Source organism: Coregonus clupeaformis, chromosome 7, assembly GCF_020615455.1.
Source record: "Coregonus clupeaformis isolate EN_2021a chromosome 7, ASM2061545v1, whole genome shotgun sequence".
Taxonomy (NCBI): Eukaryota; Metazoa; Chordata; class Actinopteri; order Salmoniformes; family Salmonidae; genus Coregonus; species Coregonus clupeaformis.
Genome location: NC_059198.1, coordinates 16,887,114 through 16,904,607, shown reverse-complemented (window position 1 = coordinate 16,904,607; position 17,494 = coordinate 16,887,114). Strand labels below are relative to the sequence as shown.

At 43.6% G+C, this 17,494-nt stretch overlaps 1 protein-coding gene across 4 annotated transcripts in view; it reads left to right on the top strand.

Annotated features, from left to right (window-relative positions):
• LOC121569895 (POU domain, class 6, transcription factor 2-like) overlaps positions 1-17,494 on the top strand; it is a 108,887-nt gene that overhangs the window by 78,323 nt on the left and 13,070 nt on the right. For all 4 annotated transcript variants that reach the window (XM_041881195.2, XM_041881193.2, XM_041881192.2 and 1 more), the window contains 3 exons: positions 5,456-5,596; positions 12,788-12,997; positions 16,142-16,295. In XM_041881195.2, coding sequence (XP_041737129.1) covers positions 5,456-5,596; positions 12,788-12,997; positions 16,142-16,295 — 505 coding nt within the window. The remainder of the gene's footprint in view (positions 1-5,455; positions 5,597-12,787; positions 12,998-16,141; positions 16,296-17,494) is intronic.

The window sequence follows — 17,494 nt, the reverse complement described above, 5'->3', positions numbered from 1 at the left end:
TGGAAAATTTACACACACACACACAGGGTGGGAAATGTACTTATACACACACAACACACTGACAACAAGAGACTGAAAAACAGCTTCTATCACCTACGCCTAGTACCCTGCCCTGAACCTTAGTCACTGTTCTAGCCGGCTACCACCCAGTACTCTACCCTGCACCTTAGAGACTGCTGCCCTATACACATAGTCATTGAACACTGGTCACTTTAATAATGTTTACATACTGTTTTACACACTTTATATGTATATACTGTATTCTAGTCAAGGCTCATCCTATATAACTACTGCTGTACCGTCCTTCCTATTCATGTACTGTCCATAATGTCTACACACACCATCATATACATTTAAATTATATTTATATTCCGGACTCTGACATTGCTGGTTCTAATATTTGTATATTTGCGTGTATTGTTTTGTATTGTTAAGTATTACTGCAATGTTGGAGCTAGAAGCATAAGCATTTCACTGCAGCCGCGATAACATCTGCAAAATATGTTTATGGGACCAATACATTTAGATTTGATTTGATTTTGATTTGACGCCAACAACATCAGGAAGTCAAGTGACTCTGTCAGAGCTGATACCATTATCTGTTTACTGATCTAGATCTCTCCAACTCCACATGAGGCCTGGCTCTGCTCTGCTAGCTGTAGTGTAGACACCCCTCTCTACATCCTCCTCCTCTCCACTGTGCCTCTATCAGGCTAGCACATCACCCCATGGAATTACCTAAATCATCAACCCAGTTACATAAGGAAATCCTCTTTATCAGACCAGCATAACCGAAACACATACGGGCATGATGGTTAAACGATCACAACGATCACATAACCAAATCCTCTCTGCCTCACCTGGGCTTTGCCATTGTATCACCTCTCACTCCCCCTCAGCAGAGAGGAGAGAGAGCATCTCCACTCAGAAATGGAAGGAGGATTATCTCTTAATGCAATCCCTAACTGACTGACTGATATCCCCAGGTGACCCTTTCCCACCACTTTCTCACCGATACATGTAGTTATTTGAAGATTTGGTCCAGATAAGCCCCCCTCCAATCCAGCTCTGTTCCTCCAGCAGGATAGTGATGAAGCAGGATGTGGGGTTCTGACTGACTCTCTCAATTCCCCCACTACAGACCTGGATTTCAGCCATGGGATTCCCTATGGGCCCTGGTCAAAAGTATTGGACTAGGGAATAAGGTGCCATTTGGGACACAGACTGGGGGTCTGGTCACACTTTCCTGGAACTCAGCCTTTGTTTTTCTGATATTATGAAAATATGCAAAAAATACGGATCATTGTGTGAACTTGCATGTGAATTGCAAGGAAGACAACCCTTATATCTACTGTATATCTCACTCTCACTATTACGATGTCATGCTGAAAAGATAGGCTAAGTGACCCTGCATACTTTATCATCAAAAAAGGAGTCTAGACACACTATCAGTCTGTCTAGATACTAATCCCACTCCAAATACTTTTTGGCACGAAGGCAACTTGCCACTCCATGGGGTAGCCAGGTTATTTTTATCTTGTTTTTCTTGAACTCCCGCTGATTCCATGAGATGTAAAAATAAACAAACTATTGCTATCTCTATTGACATCAACTTCAAAATGATAAAAAATGAATAAGATAAGTTTAGAAGGTTAGAAGTCAGTAGATATCATCGCAAAAATTGATATCCAAAATGACACGAGTACCTCAGGGCATCCATTTCACAGTAGAGTGACATGTTTTCAAAACGATTACTGAATGCCAAGTAATGAAATACATGCTTCCTCCTCTGTTTTGTTCCTCTTGCCTTTACTACCCTCAGTAGAGGAAATTCATTGTAAATTATTAGCCTCTCATGGAACAAGGATGGAAGAACAAATCAAATTGTCAAAGATTATAACCCTCCTAAGATATATGGAAATTATGTGCAAATGTTTAGATGATAGAGCCCCGTGTAGCTCAGTTGGTAGAGCATGGCGCTTGCAACGCCAGGGTTGTGGGTTTGATTCCCACGGGGGGCCAGTATGAATTATTTTATTTTTTTAATGTATGCACTCACTAACTGTAAGTCGCTCTGGATAAAGAGTGTCTGCTAAATGACTAAAATGTAAATGTAAAATATATGTCAAGTAGCCAATGACGAGTAGAAGCTTGTGGTCCTCTGTAGCTCAATTGGTAGAGCATGGCGCTTGTAACGCCAGGGTAGTGGATTCGATCCCCGGGACCACCCATACGTAAAAATGTATGCGCACATGACTGTAAGTTGCTTTGGATAAAAGTGTCTGCTAAATGGCATATTATTATTATTTAATGAACTCTCAAATGCACTTCACCTCTTTAAAAGATAGGCTAAATAACTAAAGTGAAAATAAATGTCTTCTTAACGTTTGCTACTGAAGTTGTTCAGAAGGACGAACGTGGCATGGCACATAAGAAAGAAAATCCTGCGATTATCTGGAGAGAAAAAAACTGGATGACTTTCAGACTAGGGGACGCAATATCAATCATGGCCAATTTGAGGCCACCAACATGAAATATGATTTCATAAGACAAATGCAGTGTCATTCTTAATATGCTTAACCTTTACTGTCAATGAAAAAGTATTGATCATTCCGTGGCATTTTTTCATCATTTGATTTCAGAACGCGTAATAACATATGGTACAATAAAAGATGAATGGCAACTGAATGGTCTCAGTTTAACAAAGCTCAAATCCCCACAGAGCGATTGTGTGGAGAGAAAAATGAATGGAATTTATGCCTTTGCTGGAGTAGTTTTTGATATTGTCCAGAACTATCTGAATGATAATACATTTCCATTACTCTCTAAGTTATCTATCTACGTATCAATATTGTTTTTACATGACTGTCATACTGTCTATTCAGTGTGATATATAAAGACTACAGTGGGGAAAAAAAGTATTTAGTCAGCCACCAATTGTGCAAGTTCTCCCACTTAAAAAGATGAGAGAGGCCTGTAATTTTCATCATAGGTACACGTCAACTATGACAGACAAATTGAGAAGAAAAAAATCCAGAAAATCACATTGTAGGATTTTTTATGAATTTATTTGCAAATTATGGTGGAAAATAAGTATTTGGTCGCCTACAAACAAGCAAGATTTCTGGCTCTCACAGACCTGTAACTTCTTCTTTAAGAGGCTCCTCTGTCCTCCACTCGTTACCTGTATTAATGGCACCTGTTTGAACTTGTTATCAGTATAAAAGACACCTGTCCACAACCTCAAACAGTCACACTCCAAACTCCACTATGGCCAAGACCAAAGAGCTGTCAAAAGACACCAGAAACAAAATTGTAGACCTGCACCAGGCTGGGAAGACTGAATCTGCAATAGGTAAGCAGCTTGGTTTGAAGAAATCAACTGTGGGAGCAATTATTAGGAAATGGAAGACATACAAGACCACTGATAATCTCCCTCGATCTGGGGCTCCACGCAAGATCTCACCCCGTGGGGTCAAAATGATCACAAGAACGGTGAGCAAAAACCACACGGGGGGACCTAGTGAATGACCTGCAGAGAGCTGGGACCAAAGTAACAAAGCCTACCATCAGTAACACACTATGCCGCCAGGGACTCAAATCCTGCAGTGCCAGACATGTCCCCCTGCTTAAGCCAGTACATGTCCAGGCCCGTCTGAAGTTTGCTAGAGTGCATTTGGATGATCCAGAAGAGGATTGGGAGAATGTCATATGGTCAGATGAAACCAAAATATTACTTTTTGGTAAAAACTCAACTCGTCGTGTTTGGAGGACAAAGAATGCTGAGTTGCATCCAAAGAACACCATACCTACTGTGAAGCATGGGGGTGGAAACATCATGCTTTGGGGCTGTTTTTCTGCAAAGGGACCAGGACGACTGATCCGTGTAAAGGAAAGAATGAATGGGGCCATGTATCGTGAGATTTTGAGTGAAAACCTCCTTCCATCAGCAAGGGCATTGAAGATGAAACGTGGCTGGGTCTTTCAGCATGACAATGATCCCAAACACACCGCCCGGGCAACGAAGGAGTGGCTTCGTAAGAATCATTTCAAGGTCCTGGAGTGGCCTAGCCAGTCTCCAGATCTCAACCCCATAGAAAATCTTTGGAGGGGAGTTGAAAGTCCGTGTTGCCCAGCGACAGCCCCAAAACATCACTGCTCTAGAGGAGATCTGCATGGAGGAATGGGCCAAAATACCAGCAACAGTGTGTGAAAACCTTGTGAAGACTTACAGAAAACGTTTGACCTGTGTCATTGCCAACAAAGGGTATATAACAAAGTATTGAGAAACTTTTGTTATTGACCAAATACTTATTTTCCACCATAATTTGCAAATAAATTCATAAAAAATCCTACAATGTGATTTTCTGGGAAAAAAAATCTCAATTTGTCTGTCATAGTTGACGTGTACCTATGATGAAAATTACAGGCCTCTCTCATCTTTTTAAGTGGGAGAACTTGCACAATTGGTGGCTGACTAAATACTTTTTTTCCCACTGTATATATGAATTTCAGTGATTACATTTCTCCCGCCCCATCCCTCAGCTGTTTACTAAAAAGTGGTGGGGTGCAGGCTTTGTTTTTGTTTGAATCCCAGATTGCCCCTTTAAGGTGCTATTAGGATTTTCAATAGTTTCTCCAGTCATCTTTGAATATGTATTAGCCCTCCATAACATTATTGCCAACCAGGAATAGCTAGTTAGAGCCTAAGTAGTGTTTCTATTTTTCCTCCATTCTGTTGAGTAATTGGACGGTCTCCTCTTCCGGCTATTTTTTTTCTACTTACTCGACCTAATAAGGCTCTGCTCTGCTGCACTGCAACCAAATCAGCAGTGCATTTTCACCCTCTAATAAGTCGTTAGCTTGATTTATCTGGGTGATTTCATGCTCCTACGAGGCTGAAGCACTTGGCCTGTCCACCAGTTCCAGATGAGTCCATTACAGCCAGGGTAAACACAGCCATTTTTTTAACCCTGGAAAGGAGCAGTGTGGTGGCGCGGTATGGTGGCGGGTTGATTCAGAGTGGGAGCGTGTCGATTTGGTTGAGGATACAATGACACCATGGCGCCTTCTATTGTTAAACCTAGATGGTCTGTGGCTGTCCGGCCCCTGCAGAGATGCTGCCGGGCCCTAGGGGAGCCCCGGGGGCCACAGGAAGCACTTAGACTGGTAAAATGGGCACTTATTCACCGGCCCACCCCCTCTCTCTGCCCTCCCGGACCCCACCCCCCTCTATCTGCCCTCCCGGCCCCCACCCCAGGCTCTCTTCTGGGCACACACCTCTAGGGGCTGGATAATGGACTACTGGTCATATACGTCACAGTACTTCACTTTCTTCATCCTACACTGTCGCCCATGTTTGTTTACTTACAGTAACATTTGGAGAACACTGATCAACGTTCCAATTTATAACCAAACAATAACAGTCATTACCTGTATGATTCTGTCCCTGCAGTTGAACCCTCTGGCCAGCCAGGCTGCGGTGGCAGCAGCAGCAGCTATGGGCTCCATGGCCGGATCCCAGGTCTTTGGCAACACCCTCTCCAACCTGCAAGCTGGAGTCACGGGTCAACTGGTCACTAATGCACAAGGACAGGTTAGTGATCTTTACCAGCCATAATATCAAAAGAGGTATCCTATAGGTTTCACAGTGTTCATTAGACCTGACTAGAACAACTCACTATAAAATGCTAAAGTTATAGTGGAGGAAGATCACATCACATAATGATGGTTGAAGTATATTTTCCATGTTCTTCAGTCAATGCTACACTATACCGGTCTTATAAACCACTTTCCGCTAACTAAATACACACAAATACAATTCCAAAGCCTGGATGGTCTCAATATTTCATTTTCTTATGTAGTAATCTTGTTTGGGGGTTTATTTCTTTATTTTTCAGCTGTTTGTTATGTGGCGCTGCTCCGTGGCAGCCGTCCTACCATATGTTAAGCTTTTTGGGAATAAACAAAGCCCTTCCTCCTCTTATCCGCATGCACCCGTCGCAGTAAAACGCTGACCTTGTCATATTTACAGGGTGGCTGCAGAATTGTTCCATCAGTAGCCAGAGGCTTGAACGATGACGCTTGTCAGAGTGGGGCCCTATCTAATGAATCATCTTATCGCAGATGCACACAGCACATATTAAAGGAAGATTGTATGGACAATGTGCACTTTCACACCAGCCAGTTATTTACCTTAACTCCTATTTCATACCTAGCTGTCCGCCCTACTCCCGCTATCCTGTTCATCACTAAATTAAAACCACGACCTGACGAATACCTTTTGTGGTTTTATGATAAGACAGACCTAATTCCATGTTTGTTTGTGTAAGTCTGTAAGGAGTAAGAATTGCTGTACAAGTTTTTGTCTACATGCTCATGACAGAGCAATGTACATATTGTAGGCTACTTATAATTGTGTATGACTGTATATGTTCTTCTATGTTTGTCCACATATACTGTAAACAGCATGTGTGAGTCTGTGTTAGCCCTTGATGCTAAATGCGGCTAATGAGACAGTATGGGTTTCCCTGGTCTGGAGGTGCCCGGAGCTCCGGGGACAGATCGACATGGAGATGGATTTGATGGGATGCTCTGTGCTTTTGTAGTGTATCGGCGGCTGACATTGGCTGACATAATCAGGTCACTGAGACGGTCAAAGCCCTGGGCTACAGTCCTTTGCTCCCCACCTCATTATTTCAGAGCATTATTCAGCCTGAGCGCTCTGAAACATGCACCACACTACCAACGTAGCCAGGGTCTCCCCACCACAAACGCGCGCACGCACACACACACACACCACCACCCCTCTAATACTGGGAAGGGAACATTAAAGAGGCTAATGCATGCCTGGAACTTGACTGGAAGACCGACAAACACTGCCTCAGAAGCTGCCCACCATAAAAGCAGAACTTGTGTCACTATGTAGATTCCCAAACAGGAAACAAAATAATATCTTTGATCAGACTTTGGTGTTTATTTTGCTGGAAGAATGATAGAGGAACTAAACTCAACAAAAAAATAAACGTCCTCTCACTGTCAACTGCGTTTATTTTCAGCAAACTTAACATGTGTAAATATTTGTATGAACATAACAAGATTCAACAACTGAGACATAAACTGAACAAGTTCCACAGACATGTGACTAACAGAAATGGAATAATGTGTCCCTGAACAAAGGGGGGGTCAAAATCAAAAGTAACAGTCAGTATCTGGTGTGGCCACCAGCTGCATTAAGTACTGCAGTGCATCTCCTCCTCATGGACTGCACCAGATTTGCCAGTTCTTGCTGTGAGATGTTACCCCACTCTTCCACCAAGGCACCTGCAAGTTCCCGGACATTTCTGGGGGGGAATGGCCCTAGCCCTCACCCTCCGATCCAACAGGTCCCAGACGTGCTCAATGGGATTGAGATCTGGGCTCTTCGCTGGCCATGGCAGAACACTGACATTCCTGTCTTGCAGGAAATCACGCACAGAACGAGCAGTATGGCTGGTGTCATTGTCATGCTGGAGGGTCATGTCAGGATGAGCCTGCAGGAAGGGTACCACATGAAGGAGGAGGATGTCTTCCCTGTAACGCATAGCGTTGAGATTGCCAGCAATGACAACAAGCTCACCGCCCCAGACCATGACGGACCCTCCACCTCCAAATTGATCCTGCTCCAGAGTACAGGCCTCAGTGTAACGCTCATTCCTTCGGCGATAAACGCGAATCCGACCATCACCCCTGGTGAGACAAAACTGCGACTCGTCAGTGAAGAGCACTTTTTGCCAGTCCTGTCTGGTCCAGCGACGGTGGGTTTGTGCCCATAGGCGACGTTGTTGCCGGTGATGTCTGATGAGGACCTGCCTTACAACAGGCCTACAAGCCCTCAGTCCAGCCTCTCTCAGCCTTTTGCGGACAGTCTGAGCACTGATGGAGGGATTGTGCGTTCCTGGTGTAACTCGGGCAGTTGTTGCCATCTTGTACCTGTCCCACAGGTGTGATGTTCCAATGTACCGATCCTGTGCAGGTGTTGTTACACGTGGTCTGCCACTGCGAGGACAATCAGCTGTCCATCCTGTCTCCCTGTAGCGCTGTCTTAGGCATCTCACGGACATTGCAATTTATTGCCCTGGCCACATCTGCAGTCCTCATGCCTCCTTGCAGCATGCCTAAGGCACATTCACGCAGATGAGTAGGGACCCTGGGCATCTTTCTTTTGATGTTTTTCAGAGTCAGTAGAAAGGCCTCTTTAGTGTCCTAAGTTTTCATAACTGTGACCTTAATTGCCTACCGTCTGTAAGCTGTTAGTGTCTTAACGACCGTTCCACAGGTGCATGTTCATTAATTGTTTATGGTTCATTGAACAAGCATGGGAAACAGTGTTTAAACCCTTTACAATGAAGATCTGTGAAGTTGTATTTTTACTAATTATCTTTGAAAGACATGGTCCTGAAAAAGGGACGTTTCTTTTTTTGATGAGTTTAGAATAGCTCGAATACGTGTACACTTCTTGAATATGAATTCTCTAGCTAGGTAAGACGACATTGTAACAGCATTGTAACTGTACTAAAGCACAAGGGATTTGATAAAAGGTATCTGTGTGAAAATCCCTGTACTGCATTGATTTTGAGTCCTTTCTTCTCCTAAGAGAGGTCTTTTAATCTAAATTAAGTACTTTGGTCTTTTGAAGAGAGCAGAACACAGTTCAGTAGGGGTTACAGTCATTCACCCTATCACTAATGCTCATTGGATTTCTTCAGGGGTGCAACTTTAGTTTTAGAAGTGGGGGGGATAAACACTCCAAACAGCCTATCCGACCGCTCAGAGGCGTCCGCATGGTCCTAAAGCACACCTTTGCCTCGCTTGTATCACTTTCCAATGATCAAACTGGGGGGGACAAAAATGCAATTTCAGAATGTGGGGGGGACATGTCCCCCCCGTCCCCCCCCCAGTGAAAGTTCTTGTTAGAGTAGCTTCCAGACAGGGGCCTTGAAAAGCATTGGATTTGATAATGTGGCTTCAACATGTGTCAACCTGATTATGGAGTATATGTGTCCAACCTTTTCACTTTCCAAGACTAATCGACGAAGCCACTCTTCAGTCCCATCTTTGTGATTAAGGCTGTACTGTAATAAAGAGTTCATTCAATAATGAATTTCATATCAGTACACAGTCTACCTAAGGAAAGCACTGCACCATTTTACCTTAGTTCCTCAGTATTGAAATGTGAATGAGAAGATATACTCCCAAGTGGCGCAGTGGTCTAAGGCACTGCATCACAGTGCTAGCTGTGCCACTAGAGATCCTGTTTCGAATCCAGGCTCTGTCGTAGCCGGCCGCGACAGGGAGACCCATGGGGCGGCGCACAATTGGCCCAGCGTCGTCCAGGGTAGGGGAGGGAATGGCCGGCAGGGGATGTAGCTCAGTTGATAGAGCATGGTGTTTGCAACGCCAGGGTTGTGGGTTCGATAAAATAATGTATGCGCTAACTGTAAGTCGCTCTGGGTAAGAGCGTCTGCTAAATGACTTAAATGTAAGATTGAGGCCATACTACAGGAAACATTTCCTCACAAATGTTTCTGTCATATGACTACGTATTCCCTTGTACTATACACAATTTTACCACACATTCTGTGCCATACCTGCCATGGCTCCATTGAGAAACCTATCATATTTGACAAAGAGAGCAATGGTAAGGTATATGACCTGAAAAGTGGCTAGCCCTCAAACGGTCTGTGATGGGGGAACTCCCAGCCCTGTTAACCCTGGTGGCTGGTCTTTGTGTTTCCTGGTGAAACCCCCATGAGCCATCCATCTCCTTCATTGGGCTTTGATAAAGGCTACAGCCCACAGGGCAGACACTGCTGTTACCTATGCACACTACACCAGGTAGGAACACACACATGCTCTGTTAACCTGCATGCGCACAACCATGGAGGGACTCCATTGGAATACAAATTCATTCCTGCTTGTGGAAGTCCTCAGAGGTAGAGGAAACATTCTGGCATTACCATTTTAACTTCTGAGCACCTGTTTCAACCATAACAGCAGGGCAAATTAAGCCACCTGTGCAGATTTGCATGTTTGTGGAAGATTGTACTGTACCCAACATAACCTACACCAGTATTCCGTTTTAGAGCCACACAATCAAGAGGATTCGGGAGACGTATAACACAATTTACATACCATGTCCCTTATCAAATTGATGTGCTTGGTGTCTTGGAGCTCTAATGAAAAAAGTCAGGATTTCCAAACGTTTCCCAACATGGGCCTCTATTCCCTTCACAGAGAGAAAAGGAGGGAAAATGGCCAAAGATATTGTCTGGCCACCATGACTAACACTACAGATTAGCCTGGCTGAGGAGATGACATGACATTTCTGTGGAAACAAGAGAAGAGCAGCATAATCTTAATGAGTTCTGCTGAGAGAAGGGAGAGAGAGAGAGAGGAGGACCCAGGTCCTGAGCATTCCTGACACACTTCACGATTGGAAAACAAATACAGGAGGAGGAAAAAGACAAAGAGGAAAGAGAAACATAAAGAATGCTGGTTGGACAAAGCTGACAATACTATTGTTTGTGAGAAAGTGACACAGTGTATGTGGTTAAAAAATGCCATAACTGACTGTAGTCTGACACCAAAGCATGTCTTCTCCATGGATCTCTCTGTGAATCTACAGGTAAAATAATAATAATTTGGGGGTGCTAATATTTGTTCTGTTATACACAAATGTGTAATGGAAATGTGTTTCTTGCATATCCCAACTCCCCCTGAGACACCCACAGGGAGTGGGGTCACAGTCAGGGTCGCCATTGGAGCAATTAGGGTTTAGTGCCTTGCTCAAGGGCACAGCGGCAGATTTTTCACCTTGTCGGCTCCAGTATTCAAACAACCTTTTCGGTTAGTGGCCCAACGCTCTAATCTTGAGGCTACCTGCCGCCCACCATGTTTTCCCTCCGAATGTATTATGTTTTATATAAATAGTGTCAAAATCGACTGCCTTGAGAAACGCCATCTGAGCACTGCCATGTCACACCCAGAAGGTCTGAGGGAGAGATGGAGATGTGGCGGTAGCGGTGCATCCGGGGACGAGAGCTAAGCTGTCAGTTCCCTGCCTCTGTTATTATGCTTATAGAACAACCACTTAGTCCAATGAGGATTAATAATTGAGCGGAACATGTCCTCCGCCACAGAGGCACACGAAGCCAGGCGTCGGGAGACATGAGCGTCAGGCGGCGCAATAAAATATGCTAAGTGGCAGGAGAGGAGAGCATTACAGGGGGAATCAGATCAGGCGACACGGAGCGCGGAGAGAGAGATAAATTATCTGTCGCTTAATGCGAAGCAACGTAAGCAAATGAGCCGTAGAGGGGATGAATTACAGATTGCCGGCCTACAATTCTACCACTGATCCCTCCACATTATATCAAACAGAGAATGGAGAGAGAGGGGAGGGGGACCAGGCAGAGAGAGGCATGGCAGGAAGAATTAGATTAGCAATGGGAGCAGTGGTGAGATGCTGGACTACAGTATGAAGGGACCTGTTTGCATCTCGCTGTGACATCATATGAAGTGACAGGTGCATGTGTAATAATTAAATCTCTGGCTAGATTAAATTATGTTGGTGTTTTATTCATACACGATGCTTGAAGTAGGCCGAAACCCTGTGCAGCATGAGCTACCAAAACATTCATTGTGCTTGTGTCCATTTATTTTGGATCGAATTTTGCTTGTGATTGTTTACATGTATATAAAAAAATACAAACGTGCCAGCCTGGTCAAAATGACAAGCTTTGTAAAATAATGGCAAGCCCAACCATGTTCACTCTCTGGCATAATGAGGCTGGATGCTGTTGTCCTGTCAGTGGAGAGAGCAGGCAGAGAGACTGAAGCTGTCTGTCCAGGACCAGTCCCCAGATGACATTAACCTTCATCATTGTGAAGAGGCACTAAGTCCCCCCCTAAAGCGCTACTCTTGGCTACTGAGAGCTAAAACGCTGCGGTGACACTCTGCCGCCCCCTTTGATCTGCACTTCCTGATTACAGCCATGGAGGAGAGCAGAGGAGAGCTGGGGAGGGGGGATGAGAGGAGGAGAGGAGTGGAAGAGTGGAGGAGAGGATGAAGTACCCCAGGGACCCTGTGAGCTGTTTGGTCATGTGTGTGTGTGTGTGTGTGTGTGTGTGTGTGTGTGTGTGTGTGTGTGTGTGTGTGTGTGTGTGTGTTGAGGGGAAGGAGGGGAGGGGGATCTCTCAGCACAGCCACATTACCAACCCCCCTTAACAGAAACAGACAAAGACGCATATACACACATGAATCACACATGAACGCACACACACTCCCCTCTCCTGGCCTGGTGATGGATAACACAGTCAGTGGTCTGCACCAGCACACACAGGTACTCAGAGCTGACCTTTGCAGTGTGCTCCCAGCTGTGTGCTCTGCCTTCGCTTGCTTTGGCCTATAAAAGCTCCTCTGCGACAGATGATCAGAGAATCTGTCTGTGCGTTCCCTCACACACACTTACTCAACCATCAAGTGCTCTGTGCTTGGGCTTGATACTGTCATTCTAATGGTTTGTGCACTGATATACATGTATTGACATACACAATACTTTATGTTTTACTTGCTGTGGGATTTCATATAGAACATGAAAATCGCTCCATACTTCTGTACAGTAGATCATATGAACAATATGTTCTAATGATGTTCACCCTCCTACAGTTATCCATGTACTGTAGATCACTGGAACGACTCATCTGATTTCTTCTCTTCTCCTCCCCTCTCACCCCTCCTTCGTAGATAATTGGAACGATCCCACTGATGCCCAACTCTGGGGGGCCCTCGAGCCAATCAGGGGGCGTAAACCCCGCTCTGCAGGTCCAGCCAATTACACCCCAGCTTCTGACCAACGCCCAGGGCCAGATCATCGCCACGGTGATCGGCAATCAGATCCTGCCTGTCATCAACACCCAGGGAATCACACTGTCACCAATCAAGCCTGGACAGCAGGTAACCACAAACATGCACAGACACAAACATGCGCGCACACACACAAGACACAATGCAGGCACATGAAGATATGTTCCTATTCACAGAAAGACCCAAAACTATTTCCATCCAATTGGCAATTTCATGTGAATATTCTAAATTCCACATAAACAAATGATGCGCATTTTCCCACCAGAGATGTTTCCATCAAATTGACATGTAGTGCATAGAAAAATTACTTTTGTGGTTAAATTCCCATGTACGAATAAAAATTAAAGTTAAATGGGTTTCCATCGCATGTTCAACTCTACTGATGGTTTTGTCACGAAAAATGTTATATAGCGAATGTGCCCACTCTGGTATTGGCACGTGCGCTCTAGCCAACATCTTGCAGATACAGTGTGGGTATAGCCTACATTATGAGATTATTATGGACAAAAATTATTTTCATTTGTCAAACGTCAAACAAGCATTGAACATCATGTCACCAGAATAAGACCCTTGATATTTATAGGAAAGGAGTATCAAGCTCATCACTGTGCAATTTCACCACCCTGTGAAGTTCACCATAGTTTATTTAATCTGTAGCCTAATAAACTGCATGCTTTCCCGAGTCGTAGTGGGAGGACCACACAACATGTCATCACGTGACTCCAAGTTTACTTCAATATGATGGTTATTATATCAATATTTGCGCATTAAAGCTTTTCCACCGCCATTTCTCGCATAATTAACTTTACCATCACAAAAAGATCCCACCTTGTCTAGCGTATGTCTTTTGTCGACATTTAGAAAGTTTACTGTCAAATCTGCTCTTTCCATCAGGCCTGTTGTGACATTTTTTAGGCATAAAAAGGTTGGATGGAAACCTGGTTATAGATACACATAGATACACACTATAAAAATGGGTCTTGATCTGTGTAGAAAAGTAACCCCTACAAAACTAGTCAAGTCTGATGTTTTTTCAGCTATCACATCTTCTCATCTTCTATTTTAACACAACTTGAATAGGTTTTCCTTCACAAAAACACAACTCCCAACTGTAACATTTCATTGCTCCCAGTGTTTGGAAGAAGTTGCTTTCGATAAAACCATTCAAATTGACTCTTTTGACTAGGGCAGTAAAAATTATTGAAATACTGCAGAAAGAAAAAGTCATAGTGCACATGCCAAAATCTGTCAAGCCTTTGATAAGAAACTCCTTTCTTAGGAGTTAATAAGCAGTAGGGTGTGTGCGTGTGTGTGTTTGTGTGTGTGTGTGTGTGTTTGTGTGCGTGTGTGTGTTTGTGTGTGTGTGTGTAAAGCACCTGTCAGGCATCCTCTTAGACTCCCTCTCAGGAAGTCTGCAGAGCTCCTGCAGAGCCAGACAAAAAACAACGCTTTTCATCATCTCACTTAAAACTCAAACCCCCCCCCATTTGTCCTCTGTGACCTGAGCATGTTGTAATTCTCCTTAATAATCACACATTTAAAGGGATAATCATGTGTCTCTAGCTAGCAAAACAATGCAAAACCAGACTGAACCTCTAAAAAGAACATGAGTTCTTTAGTGCTATTTGTATGAGAGTGAGTTTAAACCCCACCTAGTGCTAAAGTTTTATGTACAAAGTAAATAGCTTCCTTCTTTTGGACTTGTACATACATGGTAGGTGTCAGATGCACACTTACTAAAGAAAATAAATAAATGTCACAGCTTTAAGTCTACCTAATATGGACCAGGCTTTCAGCCATAAAAAAGAAGGTTACAAAAGTGAAACATGATATGTAAATGGCAAGGACAATAGTTAAATCTGATAGGATGGATTAACTTAGAAGATGGCCTTAAATGTGACTTCATAGAACACCAGATCACACTCGTGATCTAATGAATGCATTTGTAGTAATGTTTATGGTTTTTGTCCTCACTTCAAAGACACCGACAGTTCCACAATTGTAATTTACGGTTGTCAGCGCCGGCAGTGCGGAATATTTCCAGTGAAGCTAGATAATTCTCTCTGCCTGTCAACTGTCTTGACAGTATGTGCATCGCTGTTGACATCCACCACCATTCCAAACAAACACATGCCGAGGGGAAAATAATTAATAGCAAGAGAGAGGAGTGTGAAAGCCAACCTAGTTTACGGAGGAGACAGCCTTCACTTTAGAGTGAAGACATATCAGCTTGATCTTGTAAGCGCAATTCATTTGCGCACTAACATGAAAATACATTGTTTTCATAGAGTCGAAGCACATTGCCTGTAAATCATAAATTATGTTTGATATGGGAGCGACGGTGTCCAGGTGTCTTTTCCTGCACAGACCTGCCTTTATTAGCAATTCCCTCATGTCTGATGACTGGAGAAAACACCCTATAATTGTCATAGTGTTCTGTACACTCCTGTATGGCAGAGAGAGAGAGAGAGAGAGAGAGAGAGAGAGAGAGAGAGAGAGAGAGAGAGAGAGAGAGAGAGAGAGAGAGAGAGAGAGAGAGAGAAGAGGAGGAGAGGAGGGAGGAGAGAGAGAGAGAGTGGAAGGCAGAGAGATGGGAAGCGAGATAGAGAGAGGGGGGAGGAGAGAGAGAGTGGAAGAGAGAGAGATGTGAAGAAAGAGAGAAAGAGAGAGAGATGGGAAGAGAGGGAGAGGGAGAGAGAGAGAGAGAGAGAGAGAGAGAGAGAGAGAGAGAGAGAGAGAGAGAGAGAGAGAGAGAGAGAGAGAGAGAGAGAGAGAGAGAGAGAGAGAGAGAGAGAGAGAGAGAGAGAGAGAGAGAGAGAGAGAGAGAGAGAGAGAGAAATTAAAACAGCAGAGCCACCAGTCATCTCCTATCAAACCCCACTGTCTGTCTCTATACAAATCTTATACTGTTTCAATAAAAATCTAGCTCTGAATAGTCTACTCTATTGACCCTACTATTGATACTGCATTGTGTGTTATCATTCTGAATATTTGTTAGCATACACAGTAATGATCATATAACCTCTTTACACAAACCTAATCATATTATGTTCCGTTGTTAATATAATATATAATATAATTGTCACAGCAATGTCACAGCAATGTACAAGTGTTTGAGAGTCACCATAATTACTGTGTGTGATTATGAAGATCACTTGTAGTGCTATTGGTGTAACGTTATAGGGGTTGTATTGTTGTTTTAAGTCAATATTATTTCTGTGTGTGTGTCCTCAGCTGCCTCAGGCTCAGCATGTTCAGACAGGCCCAGTGTCGTCTCAGCCCAACCTGCTCCACATGCCCCACAGCCAGAGTCCTCTCCGCCAGGCCTCTTCCTCCTCCTCCTCCTCCTCTTCCTCCTCCACCCTCAGCGTGGGTCAGCTGGTCAGCAGTGAGTACCCGGCGACACACTCGCACACACACACGCACACACACACACACACACACACACACACACACACACACACACACACACACACACACACACACACACACACACACACACACACACACACACACACACACATATTAAGGGAACATACAAGCCTACAGATAAACCTACATTGTCAGAGAATTACATTTTGTAATTGACCACAGTCTTTGGTATGGTGAACCTTCTATTTCAAGAGCATTGGCTTTCTGTTTGTCCAGAAACTTTAGATTTTTCTCCTTCGTCTTCATAAAGGATTTATTTAATCCCCTCTTTGTCAAATATCTTGTTTATTAGACTATCAAAAACACTGTGTGTAATGAACACCAGCCTCAGTTTCCACATACTTAGCCCTCTGGTGGACCCTTAATAAATCATAGAGCCTAAGGCTGTCAGCATGCAACCGTTGCCTTAAAAACTCTGTTTTAATCAGATAAATATACATATATTTCATTTGTCACAGGCTATTCACCTAAACTCCCTCATTTTGAAGGCATCTGCGCCTGAGTTCTTCATTCAATATAAAGAAGTTGCCATTGATCAACTTGTTTTATAAACTGGGTGGTTTGAGCCCTGAATTCTGATATCAGACCGTATACCACGGGTTTGACAAAACATTTAGTTTTACTGCTCTAAATACGTTGGTAACCAGTTTATAATAGCAATAAGGCTCCTCTGGGGTTTGTTATATATGGCCAATATACCACGGCTAATATACCACAGTGTTGCGTCATGCCTAAGAACAGCCCCTAGCCGTGGTATATTGGCCATATACCACACCTCCTTTGGCCTTATTGCTTAATTATACAATGGCATTGTTGATAACATTTGTTTCTGATTGGCTTGTAGGGCATTCTAGAGCGTGAATTATTTCCCTATAACGCATGGTATATCAGCACAGTAAAATTCGATGGCTATAGTTAATTTTTACATGTTCTATGTTTCAGCTGCTTTTGAAAGTAACAGTCGAATTGAAAACATAATTGTCATTGTTAAATTCAATTTTCATAATAGCAAGCTAGGACATGGTTTGGTTAACTAAACTAGCAAGTCAGTTTGTTTGGTTACCAAGGCAACTACTGTAGCTATCTAGTAAACTTGCTAGCTACTTCAGTGGATGTTGAACACATTTCTACTGTCAAATGAACATATTTCTAGTG